Below are 12,685 nucleotides of genomic sequence, written 5' to 3'. Positions count from 1 at the left end.
ACGCTCTGTCACAAGAGACCAGGGCCCTGCGGGACTTGACATCTTTCCGCAGGGCCTGCAAGACAGAGCTGTTCTGCCTGGCCTTTGTTTGGGTTCAGTCTGACCCTTATGGTCTTGATTTATCAGCTACTTTTAAAATGAGGCTGCATTTTAAACTGCATTTTAACCTGTATTTTAAATTGGTCCCCCCCCCCCCCGCATTATGTTTTTTACTGTGATTTTATTGGTGTTAGCCACCCTGAGAAAGGCTCTGGCCGGGGAGGGCAGGGTATAAATTATTATTATTGTTGTTGTTGTTGTTGTTGTTGTTGTTGTTATTATTATTCATTCCCATTCAGTTATGAAGCTCACTAGGCCAGTCACCATCTCTCAGCCCCTAACCTCCCTCACAGGGTCGTTGTGGAGAGCGAGGGGAGAGGAACATGTATCCACTTTCGCATGCCGCAGAGGACGGGCAGGTTAAACATGCAATGCTTAGACATGCAAAGACATCATTGCTCTGGTGGGAGAAGGGGAGGGGAGGTGGGTTTTGCTTCAGTGGCAGTGTGGAGACATAAAATCATCAAGCCGACCGCCTTGCTCAGCTACGAGGCAAACCTTTCAAGGCTCGCTGCTGTGCTGAAAACCTACAGACTGCAGGATTTCAGAGCAGAATGGGCAAGCCATTCCGGTCCTCAGAGCTAGGCTAGCAGCACAGCTGCTGCCAGCTGGGCGGCGGAGGTGACGGCAAGGAAGGTGGAGAAACGAGAAGTTCCAGTAAACACCACAGATAGATTCCAGATGTCACGACAAGTGGGAGCGCAGGAGGTCTAGAGAGGTCAGGAGGGGCAGAAGGATGAGTTGAGGCAGAACAGATTTTCAGAAGAAGCGATGGGGGTTGTGACTCACACTTGCTCTGCGATCCGCCCGGTCTCGTGAACACAGAAACGTACGGAGCTGAAGCTATCTTATACCAAATCAAACAATTGGTCAATCTAGCTCAGTATTATTTCCACTCTCCAAAAGGGAACATTCCCAGCCATTCCTGGAAATGTTGGAGACTGAAACTGTGACCTTCTGTGTGTGTAAAGCAAGTGTTGTTCTGCTTGACTGTGGGCAGCCCACAAAGTGACTTGGACATCAGGGGTGCCCTCTGGCCGCCATTTGCCTGCCTTCTCTTTCAGCCCCTCATTCCAGAGCTTCTTGAAGCATCTCAGAATCATGGAATTGTAGAGTTGGAAGGGACCACAAGGGTCATCTAGTACAACCCCTTAGTATGCAGGAATCTTTCACTCAAAATTGAGGCTCAAACCTACGATCCTGAGATGAAGAGCCCTGTGTTCTATTGGCTGAGCTTGGTAGTAGAGCGGTCACTTTTGCATTGTGAGTGAGGAGCTGGGCATACAGAACTTGCACACAATTTGCATGTGCTATTTTTTATGAATAGATGTGTTATGTATTGAGTTGAATAGGATCCAAATGCAGCAGTCTGATTGGTCCTAGAACAATAGGATGCAAAATGCAGCAGTCTGATTGGTCCTAGAACAATAGGATTCAGAATGCAGCAGTCTGATGGGTCCTAGAAAAATGCAGCAGTATGATTGGTCGCAGCAGCCACCCAATCCAGCTCCAGGTGGAAGTGAATCCGCAACCTGATTGGCCTACAGGAGAATCCAGGAATTAGCCAATCATGTGCAGCCCATTGTGTAAATAATGTATATAAAGCAGATATTTTGGGGGAACTTTCATTCCTCACTACTACGAGCTGAATAAAGAGCATGAAATCCACACTCGACTCCGAGTATATTTCAAGATGCAAGAGCAGAAATTATTGCTATGGTTTAAATAGAAATAAAGTCACATCTCTCCGTAGAATGTGACCAGGTGACCTGGGTGCCCACTAAGTCTGTTGTCCGGGTTGCTGGTGAGCAACGTTAATGCCCCTCCTGTCCTTCCTTCTCATGGTTCTTTATCTCTAAGCTGGACTTGGACTGGCCAGCTTTTCAAATAGAGGGCTGTCCTTGGGAAAAAATAGGACACACAGACACCCTACTTGGAAGGAGGGAGAGCATACGAATGAGAATAATTTCTGGTAATTATCAATTTGCTTTCCTTCTAGGCCAGGAGAGTGGAGCCTTCCAGCTGCTGTTGGACTCCACCTCCCATCAGCCCCAAACACCGCAGACCAGTGACTAGGGATGATGGGAGTTGTAGTCTGGAGGGTCACAGGTTCCCCAATGATGTTATGTGGAAAATCCAGGCCAGGGCACATGAGTAAGAGAAATAAATTATCGTATTGCAGGTTCACTTCAGAGTCCCCCTCAATCAACGCTTTCCCCCCATTTCAGGAAGCAGAAATATAGAGCCTAGTCTTGCTGGAAAGGCAACAGTGAGATTGGCCGGAGTGGGGCAAAACCAGGCCCACACTTCCCACCCAAAGTGGCTGCAGTCCAAGCACTTAGGGTAAAGGAACAGGGATATCACAAAGGACGTGGCCATGTTGCTTCTAGTACCTTTGCTACAGGCACTCCTCACCCCCCCCTCAGTATTCTGAAAATCTTTGCAAAAAAAATCATCCCTTAAACCCAATGTGGTACCCAGTGAAGCTCACCTCCGGTTGCTATGGTGACTTGCCGCAGGTAATGCCCATAGAAGGGGAAGTCAAATGATAGGATGACTCTCTGTAGGAGGATAGATGGGAATAACAGCGTTAAGACAGAAGGCTTGTTGGGTGATAGGTTGAGCATGTTCACGACCCCAAATTTCCACAGGGTTCAAGATCAAATGGAGGAACTTGTAAGCGTACAAATATAGCCTTGAGCATTAAGGAATGGTGGGGACGGAATCCAGATTCTGTGCCAAGGAAAGCCAGTAATTAAACTAAATGCTTGCAAATTAAGCAGATGTGCATGTATTTACCTACTGGCATAATTTATTCTGTTTCCGCTCGTCACAGAGAGGGGCAAGGAGCTTTGCAAAATACGGGGGTTGCACCCCATCCCCTCCTCTGGCTTCTGAGAATTTGTCAAAAACTGCAGGTATATTTTCCAGCCCATCTTTGCTGCCATTTATTATGTATATAAAACGAGGCTGAGATTCTTAAGGTGCTGAATCCTACTACACTTGTGTGAGGCTTTACTTGAAGTACAGCTCACATTCCTGGGGTACAGATTTCGTTGGTGGAGGGCAAGATGTTGGCACAAATGGGCTCCCCTTCTCAAGATGAAACCCTTGATGGAGGAGTGCAACCCTTGTGTGAATTCATTCGTGCAAATAATAACTGATCCAACAAATTCATAAAACTATTCCCCCTAACTTGCAACACTTTATTCTCCGTGTATTCCCCTATAATAAAAAGGCTCTATTGTTATGTGCAGTCTCCACCTCCCTCCCCTTGGAAGTTCATTTAATTTTAAGGCTTCACTCAAAATATTGGAGAAAATATGATCCGTTTGGGTGGAGGGGGAAAGGACAACACAGCCAAGATATTGGTGTATGTCTGTGTTTATGTAAATGTCCCAGACAAGTAACACATGGTGTTAACCCCAACAATACCTGCACAACATATGCTAACGCTACAGTGAAGATAAGCAATCTTTCTGTATTTTTATTTTCTTTTCAGTACCTCTCTGGGATGTGAAGGTATTTTGTTAATTAACCTTTCAGTTAAGGTTTATGTCCGCGCTACGTTGTAGTAATACAATTTGTATCGGATTATTATGGTTCCTCTACTTCTATCGCATTTTAGACTGTTTTCAGTAAACTGCTTTGAGCACAAATGTATTTGTAGGAAATGCGGTAATTAAATAAACTGGCTATGGCTGTGACTAAGAGTTTATGAGTTTAGAAAAATCAATGGCCAAGGCTTTAGAATGCTGTGAGATGCCTGCACAGAGAAGAATAGGCTGACAACACAATTGCTGATTTATGTTGCTGCTGCAGTTATAAGATAAGCAGATGTTTTAGTATTGATTTGCTGGTCACACCTTGTAGGAGCTCAGGAACGGCTAGTTAGCAGCATAGTGCTAAACCATGGTTTGTTCAAGTTGTTTATTCAACAAACCATGAGTTAATCACAAGTTGTCCTACAGGCAATCAAAGAAACCATGGCTTGTTTCCAACATGTTACTCTGTTTTCCAGCTCCTCCCCCCTTGTGCTTTTGTAGTTAGACGAGTGTCTGGGTGGCACCATCAAACAAACCATGGTTAGGAAAGGGTCTGGTTTTACACGTAATACTACACCATGATTAAAACTAACCAAAGCTCATAAACCAACAACAAATCACACTTAAACTTCCAGTCAGGTCTCACACCTGCTAAACTATAGCTTAACAAACCACAGTTTAGTGTTTTGTGTTATGTGCAGAAATACCTGCTTCTCCCTATGCTGATACAGCAGTTAAAATAAGGAGATGTTGGCATTTCAGCCCTCATTTTTTTTTTTTAACATAGGTAGAGGGAAGCCAAAATATGACAAGATGAAATGTTTTCTAGTCAGCTTTCCCCTGCGCCGTAAAACTTTATCTATTTTCTATCAAAATCTTGGACACTAATCACGGTTTGGAGGGAAAGGACAACCAAAGAAAAGTGGCTGGAAAAGCAATGGCAGGTTGTTGGTAGCAATGGATACATAGACAGGTGAGCACATAGCCAACAGGTGAAAAGAGATGCTCACCGAGGCTTGCCTATGCGTATTGGAGAGGATTCCATGGACTTTGACTTGGCTCCTGTTGGCTGCTGTAACTTCTACCCATAGTTCCTTGGCTCGTGCTTCACTTGGACCGTACATTCGAGATATATAGTAGTTGTGGTTGTCTTCCTGAGTAGAGAGAAACAGTTGTGGTAACTACAGGCATAAGGCGCACCCGTTGCCAAAGCAGTTCATCTCCCATTGAAACATCCAGATGTGTGTGCGAGGGTGGGCAGATGAAGAAGAAGGCGAAGAAGAAGAAGAGGAGGAATTTGGACTTGATATCCCGCCTTTCACTCCCCTTAAGGAGTCTCAAAGCAGCTAACAACCTCCTTTCCCTTCCTCCCCCACAACAAACACTCTGTGAGGTGAGTGGGGCTGAGAGACTTCAGAGAAGTGTGACTAGCCCAAGGTCACCCAGCAGCTGTGTGTGGAGGAGCGGGGAAGCGAACCCAGTTCACCAGATTACGAGTCCACCGCTCTTAACCACTACACCACACTGGATGAAAAAGAGGTCAGGGCTCCTGCACAGCTGTGTAGAACTCCAGCAGCTGCAGATTGCATTAAGGATTTGTCTTGTCTTCTTCTGCATCAGGCTACCCTAGTGCTGCACTCTTCTAACCACCTCTCATATTCCCCGGAAATATATTCAATGTATTTCTAATTATTCTATGTAGTTCTCTATTTTATCCTCAGGAATATCTCTGCTGGGTTAGGGAGAATCTTCTCTGTGTCCAAGGGGAAACTGTTGTGCATGCCTATGCGGAAGCTGAGTTCCATAATAATAATAATAATAATAATAATAATAATAATAATAATAATAATAATTCCATGAGACTTACTCCCAGACAAGTGTGCATAGGGTTACAGGGTTAGTTCTGCATCGCACCAGTCCAAGATCAACTCATACCAGCTGCTATTAAACAACATTTTATGAAGCCCTTTATGGGAATTCTATGGTGCAGTCGCCAATGACTATAAATATTCTGACATGGTTTACGTAAACGTTTTCTGTGGTTGAATTGTAAAACTTTAAAAAATAATAATCCAGCAGAGGTTCCAGCTGGTTCATGTGTTAATTGACCTGGCAGGCCCTAGGAAAGTTTGCTGCCCGAGACCAAGTTCCCCAGTCCATGCAATGGAATCCAACCAGGCTGGCAGCTGTTACCTTATTTCAACATTGGTGGTTGGGACAGCACTCCACAGTGTACCTCAGGGCATCAGGCTAGCTCAGGGAGAATGGAAGAATGCCCCACTCTGCCTAATGGTAGGGCTGGCCCTACAATCAGAGCATCAGAGTAGAACTGAGGCCTGACCCATACATGCAGACGCATCATTTAATCACCATACACTTTGATGTCCGGCAGGTGGAAATGTGTGAAATGATTTCATTATAAAAAAAGGGGTGGGGGGAGGTTGTACCCAATGGTAATCCTACTCAGAGTAGACCTACTGAAGCTAATGAACATGACCAACTCCGATTCATTTGTTTCAATGGGTATGCTCTGAGCAGGACTATCATTGGATGCAACCCACTTTGTTTAAGGTGTTGAGAAAAGAAAGGGAAGTTTTTATCTGTGTGGTGCAACTCATAGCTTGATGTTGCCTTTGTCCAGTGGTGAAGACCTAGAGGTGCGGCCTGGTGGTTAGCAGGACAAAGGGTGTTCGCTGGGGCTGATGGGAGTTGTAGTCCCAAGTACCTGGAAGGCACCAGACGGAGGACAGCTGGCCTACAACTATGAACAGAGACTGCCACATGGTGCCTCCACTGTTTGACGTTGCTCCTTTAAACGGCTTGGGGGCAGAGAATGAGAGGGAGAAAAACAGAAAATAGCTTCCATTTGTGTGATCTAGTTATATCTCCCAAAGAGACCACTTTTTTTCAAACCTGGTGATGGGGAAAAGGATAGGAATTCTATTTATAGAGAAGCATTTAATGTGGCAAGAGGTTCTCCCCTCCCCCCCCCTATTTTTTTTCCAGCAAATCGCTCTCTTTCCCTGTAATGTTTGGTGGAGGAGGAATCCTAATTTTCTTGTTCTTGGAGGGAGGGTGGAAGGACCAGGCCCTTTCCTTTTGAAACAGACCTTCAGTTGCTCCATGATCAACCTCTGCCACTTGGGACTGAATTGCTGGGATGCTTTGGTTAACTCTTTCACTGCTCTACAAAGCTGAATGGATAGCTCTATTTGAGGATGCAGGAAAAAAGAGCCATACTGGGTTGAAGGCAGCAGGTGTAGCATTCATCCAAAATGGGCAGCTCTCTACTCCCGGCCCATTGCCTCTCCTCCCTATTAGATTCCATCCATGTGACACCTGTGTTACAAAGAAGTAGACCAGGTGTTTGGACGCTGTGGCCCTCCAGATGTTGCCTGACTCCAACTCCCATCAGCCCCAACAAGCATGGTTGATGGCCAGGTGAGATGGATGTCACAGTTTAGCAACATCTGGAGGGCCAAGTGTTCCCCTCAACTGACCTGGATGGTGACCCCACTCCCATTTATTTCTTAACATTTGTATTCCACCCTTTCTCCATCAAGCTCAGGGTGGCATAAGTTGATGGGACTGGCACTATCTCCAGCGTAGGTTAAGCGAAGGCAGTGATTTGTCCTAATGGGCTTCATGGCTGATCAATGTGGTATCACTGAATTGCAGAGTTGGAAGGGATCCCCAAGGGTCATCTAGTCCAACCCGCAGCAATGCAGGAATCCTGCCCACAGTCATCCCTGGGTGGGCTCAAACAGCCAGACGCAATAACCCATGGGTAGGCAAATTAAGGCCCGGGGACCAGATCCAGCTCAATCGCCTTCTAAATCCGGCCAGCAGACGGTCCGAGAATCAGCGTGTTTTTACGTGAGTAGAATGTGTCCTTTTATTTAAAATGCATCTCTGGGTTATTTGTGGGGCCTGCCTAGTGTTTTTGCATGAGTAGAATATGTGCTTTTATTTAAAATGCATCTCTGGGTTATTTGTGGGGCATAGGAATTCGTTCATATATTTTATCAAAATATAGTCCGGTCCCCCACAAGGTCTGATGGACTGTGGACCGGCTCACAGCTGAAAAAGTTTGCTGACCCCTGCTGACTAACCCACTGCACCATTCCTCAAAGTGAATATTGTGGGCAGGATTCACCTAACAAGTCTTGTGCAGAGGCCCTGCACAAGATCTTCTGCTTGCACAATGGGGCTTTCCAACCCCCACCCTGTGCACCCCCTGAAACTGGCAAACTAAAATGTGTGCACTGATGGAGCATTCAACACAGCACGACACTCAATTATTTCCTTCACTTCTATGATGGCCATTAAGTGTATGACGCCCCTCTCTTCCAAGTTTTCATTAAAAGCAATTTATGTTTGCAGCAAGCACAATTTTCTGTGCAAGTGAATTTCCTGGGTTAACAGCACATGACCTCAAGAAGTTCTGCTTTTGTTTCCGTTCAACTTGCTTGTTGTTAAAGATTTCAGGAGCTAAACCCAAGATTATTAGGTTGTTAAGTGTGGGGTTGTTATTATTTTGAGTCAGAACGACTCCCTTCTCTCTTCTTTCTTCTAAACATCTATTATGATTCCCCTCTTTCCAAACAGGGATTTCGGACCCACACTTTCACGCTGGGTCATCATAACCCACTTTGACTCCATGTTGCAAAGAGGTCCTGCGGCTGAGCTTCGGCTGAAATGAAGCACCATCCCAGCCAAACTTTGTCTTGGAATGCCACCAACAGATTCATGTGGCCTTCACAGCAGGGGCTGATCTGCCATGAAGGACTTCAGCAGTTTGGCTGCTGTTTCTTTAGCCTGATTCCAATCTTGTTGGGAAAGGGTGTGAATTTCGGAATCTGCCTTGCCAGTGCTTCAAGGCAAGAGGGTTAACTTGGAGGACTTGATCCAGAAAGCCCTCTTGAAAAAAGAAGAAGAAAAACAATTGCTTCTCTGAAGCGGGGAGGTAAGGATTCACAGTGCTTAATTTGCAAATAATAAAAAAATGGTGGACCTCCCTACTAGCCTGGAAGCCCCTTAATTTCCAAATTGCAAGGCTGTGGAGGAGACTGATGGACCCTGCCACACACCCCAGAGCAGATATATCAGGCTTCCTTGTCCTCTTGCTTTGGTCTGCCTGAATAGCCCTCCCAAAATCCTTGCCTTGCAGCTCACTTGCGGCAATAAGCTTAATTCACTTGCAGGATTCAGCAAAACATCCATTTCTGACCCTCAAGGAACTACTGGGCTAGTTTTCCTCCAGACGCTTCACCTCCCGCCCCCCGTGAGCATTCAGCCTGTAGGTTTAGGGCAGGGGTCAGCCCAATAATTTTTTCCACCTGAGGCAAAGATGGTGCCGGCCCCTCTCATCCCACATGGAGAAGCTGACCAGCCTGGGAACTCAACCTCATTTCTATACTGGGGACGGGACAGCATTTCCCATCACATCTGAGGGCAGCAAGCTGGCTTTGAGGGCACAGGGCACATACATGGCTCCTCATCTCCCTGAAGCAGCCACCTTGCAACAAAACCAGCTCTGTTTGGGGCTGGGAGTGAATTTGGCAACATCCCCCGTCTCTTAGAGTGTGCTGATGGGCAGTGCGCTTCCTACCCAACTAATGGGGAACCTCCATGGTGGCTGCCGTTAATCACTGGTGCAGGAAAGGTACTCTGCACAAACCCAGAGGCACTCTCTTCTTTGCTACTACTTCACACATTCAAAGCTAAGTCCTAGCACACACACACACACACACACACACACACACACACACACACACACTGCAAATTCTGGGGGTTAAGATCTGGGAAGAGCCTCTGTTCAGATGAATAGCTTGAGGTATGCCTGGTGTTATAAGAATTTTAAGATCTCATATATATATATATATGATGTTCATAAATGTACCAAGTAAACACATACAAATATGTGAACCACATGTAAACCACATGTTTGAAACCCCACAGAAAAGTCCTGAAACAATTTTCTCAAAATGACCTCAAATATTTCTCTGTAACTTTGAAGGAAATGGGAAATCTTAAGGGCACATTTAAGGTGTGAATAGGGTGAGCCTGTGACCTGGATTTAGGAATTAAGTAGTTATAATAACAAAAGAGTGGCCAAAACCCAGATATCTGAAGGCAGCCCTGTTTAGTGAAGCTTTTAATGTTTAATAGACTATTGTCTATTAAACATTAAAAGCCACAAATAACCCAGAGATGCATTTTAAATAAAAGCACACATTCTACTCATGTAAAAACACCAGGCAGGCCCTACAAATAACCCAGAGATGCAGTTTAAATAAAAGGACACATTCTACTCATGTAAAAGCACGTTGATTCCTGGACCGTCCGTGGGCCAGATTTAGAAGGCGATTGGGCCGGATCCGGCCCCCGGGCCTTAGTTTCCCTACCCGTGCCATAAGGGAAAAGGAGCAGTTTTTTCTCATAACCCTGGTCTGTGAGGTGGGAAATGAGCATTGCTTCAGCATCTGTGAGATGTCAAAAAGGGTGCTTGGACAGTCGTCCTCGCCACCCATAGTGACCCATTTGCTCCTTTGTGCGCACAAACACGCACTCACACGCTACAAAGCTCCCAAATGTGTTCTCAATAAAATAAGTGAGGGGAAAACAAATGAAAACAGCAAATGCCGGGGATGGGTGGACTTGGCTGCTTTCACACTGAAGCATGCGGTCCATCATGACCTCATCCCTGGATCACGACTATGTCCCAATCCGCCACCTTGACTTGGTTACAGCAGGAATTAAGAAGAGGAGAGAGAAAGAAAACAAGCAGAGGGGAGGGAGAGGAAATTGAGGGAAAGCAAGATCGTTAAGGGGAAATAAAGTAAAGTCTAGTTACGGTTTTTTTAGCTGAAAAACAATCATCAGTTCTTTCCCCCTGCAAGGCGTCACTTAACCGGAATCCTCCAAGAAACCAGTGGCGTAGCGTGGGTTGTCAGCACCCGGGGCAAGGCAAGTAATTTGTGCCCCCTAACCCGTGGATTTGCGCCCCCTAACCCTAACCCCCAGATGTTGCGCCCGGTGCGGCCAGCCCCCCCTGCACCCCCCCCCCCCGCTATGCCACTGCAAGAAACGCAAGGAGATTAGGTTTTCTATTCTGGTCAAAAGACAGGAGCTACAAAACAAGTTAAAATAACCTCTTATCACAAAAAAAAGAACGGAAGGTTCAGCTGATGCAGAGGCATGCAGAGTTTCTGCTCCCAGGCCTGACAAAGAGTTCTGTGAAAGGCAAAAGCTTGCATAGACCGTATCGAGCCGATTCAGCAAAGGACATAACTTGATACCTGTGCAAAGTAAAGATGGGTTATTTGTTATTCCATTAACATACATTTAGCTCAGATGGTTAGAGCACGGCACTGATGATGCCAAGGTTGCAGGTTCCATGCAGCTGCATTGCAGGGGGGTGGACTAGATCAGCCATAGGCAAAAAACGGCCCTCCAGATGTTTTGGGACAACAAGTCGCATCATCCCTGACCACTAGTCCTGTTAGCTAGGGATGATGGGAGTTGTAGTCCCAAAATATCTGGAGGGCCGAGTTTGCCTATGCCTGGACTAAATGATCCTCTGTGTCCCTTCCAACTCCACAATTCTGGGATTCTGGGATTCCTCATTATCCCCTCCCCCCCCCCCCCGTTCCTTTGTTTTAAAGAGCATTCACCTCTGCCAGGTTAATATCAATACAGTGGTACCTCAGGTTAAGTACTTAATTCGTTCCGGAGGTCCGTTCTTAACCTGAAACTGTTCTTAACCTGAAGCACCATTTTAGCTAATGGGGCCTCCTGCTGCCGCTGTGCCGCCGGAGCACGATCTGTGTTCTCATCCTGAAGCAAAGTTCTTAACCTGAAGCACTATTTCTGGGTTAGCGGAGTCTGTAACCTGAAGCGTATGTAACCTGAAGCATATGTAACCTGAGGTACCACCACTGTACGTGTACACATCGTACAATTAAAGCACATTCCCCGCTCCCAAAGAATCCTGGGTATTGTGGTTTAAGCCTCACAGACAGTGCTATTCTTCTAGAATAAGAGATGCCGGAACTCACCATGATGTCTTATAATGGCAATAGTGTGCAGCCCACCTGAGAGGTGCCGGAGCTCAGTTCCTGCGAGTTTGGGCTGGGGGGAGGAAGCTCTGTTCACAGAGCTTCGACTTCCTTGACAAGCTACAGTTCCTAGGATTCTTGAGCATTGGGGATGAACTTAAGTGCACTTTTTAAATGTCTGGACGCGGGTGGCGCTGTGGTCTAAACCACAGAGCCTAGGGCTTGCGATCAGAAGGTCGGCAGTTTGAATCCCTGTGATGGAGTGAGCTCCCGTTGCTCGCTCCCTGCCCCTGCCAACCTAGCAGTTTGAAAGCACGCCAAAAGTGCAAGTAGATAAATAGGTACCACTGTGGCGGGAAGGTAAACGGCGTTTCCGTGCGCTGCTCTGGTTCGCCAGAAGCGGCTTAGTTATGCTGGCCACATGACCCGGAAGCTGTACACCGGCTCCCTCGGCCAGTAAAGCAAGATGAGCACTGCAACCCCAGAGTCGGCCACAGCTGGACCTAATGGTCAGGGGTCCCTTTACCTTTATATACAGTGGTACCTCGGGTTACAGACGCTTCAGGTTACAGACTCTGCTAACCCAGAAATAGTACCTCGGGTTAAGAACTTTGCTTCAGGATGAGAACAGAAATCATGCTCCGGCGGCGCAGCAGCAGCAGGAGGCCCCATTAGCTAAAGTGGTACCTCAGGTTAAGAACAGTTTCAGGTTAAGGACGGACCTCTGGAACGAATTAATTTCTTAACCCGAGGTACCACTGTATACAGTATGCATCCAGTGTTTATAAGAAGCAGTGTCAGTGATGAGGGTGAAAGATGAGTGGTTTGCCAAATGGCTCGACCTTCTCTTTGCTCCAGGGGCACCTCAAAAAGGACCCATGGCAGGTCCTTCCTCAAGCCTGAGTTTTCATTTCACTACATTCAAAGGGCTGCATCATTCCAAAAAGCGACAACGTACAGGAAAGGGAGATTGGGGTAAAT

General features: G+C 46.4%; 1 protein-coding gene across 4 annotated transcripts in view; it reads right to left on the bottom strand.

The window, feature by feature from the left end:
• Positions 1-12,685, bottom strand: part of PLXDC1 (plexin domain containing 1) — a 61,255-nt gene that overhangs the window by 23,905 nt on the left and 24,665 nt on the right. For all 4 annotated transcript variants that reach the window (XM_081884166.1, XM_081884169.1, XM_081884168.1 and 1 more), the window contains 2 exons: positions 4,655-4,798; positions 2,591-2,660 (listed from right to left, as the gene is read on the bottom strand). In XM_081884166.1, coding sequence (XP_081740292.1) covers positions 2,591-2,660; positions 4,655-4,798 — 214 coding nt within the window. The remainder of the gene's footprint in view (positions 1-2,590; positions 2,661-4,654; positions 4,799-12,685) is intronic.

This window comes from Podarcis melisellensis (assembly GCF_964234715.1).
Source record: "Podarcis melisellensis genome assembly, chromosome: 13".
Lineage (NCBI taxonomy): Eukaryota > Metazoa > Chordata > Lepidosauria > Squamata > Lacertidae > Podarcis > Podarcis melisellensis.
The sequence above is the reverse complement of the archived record's forward strand: the minus strand, read 5'-3'. Positions and strand labels throughout refer to the sequence as shown.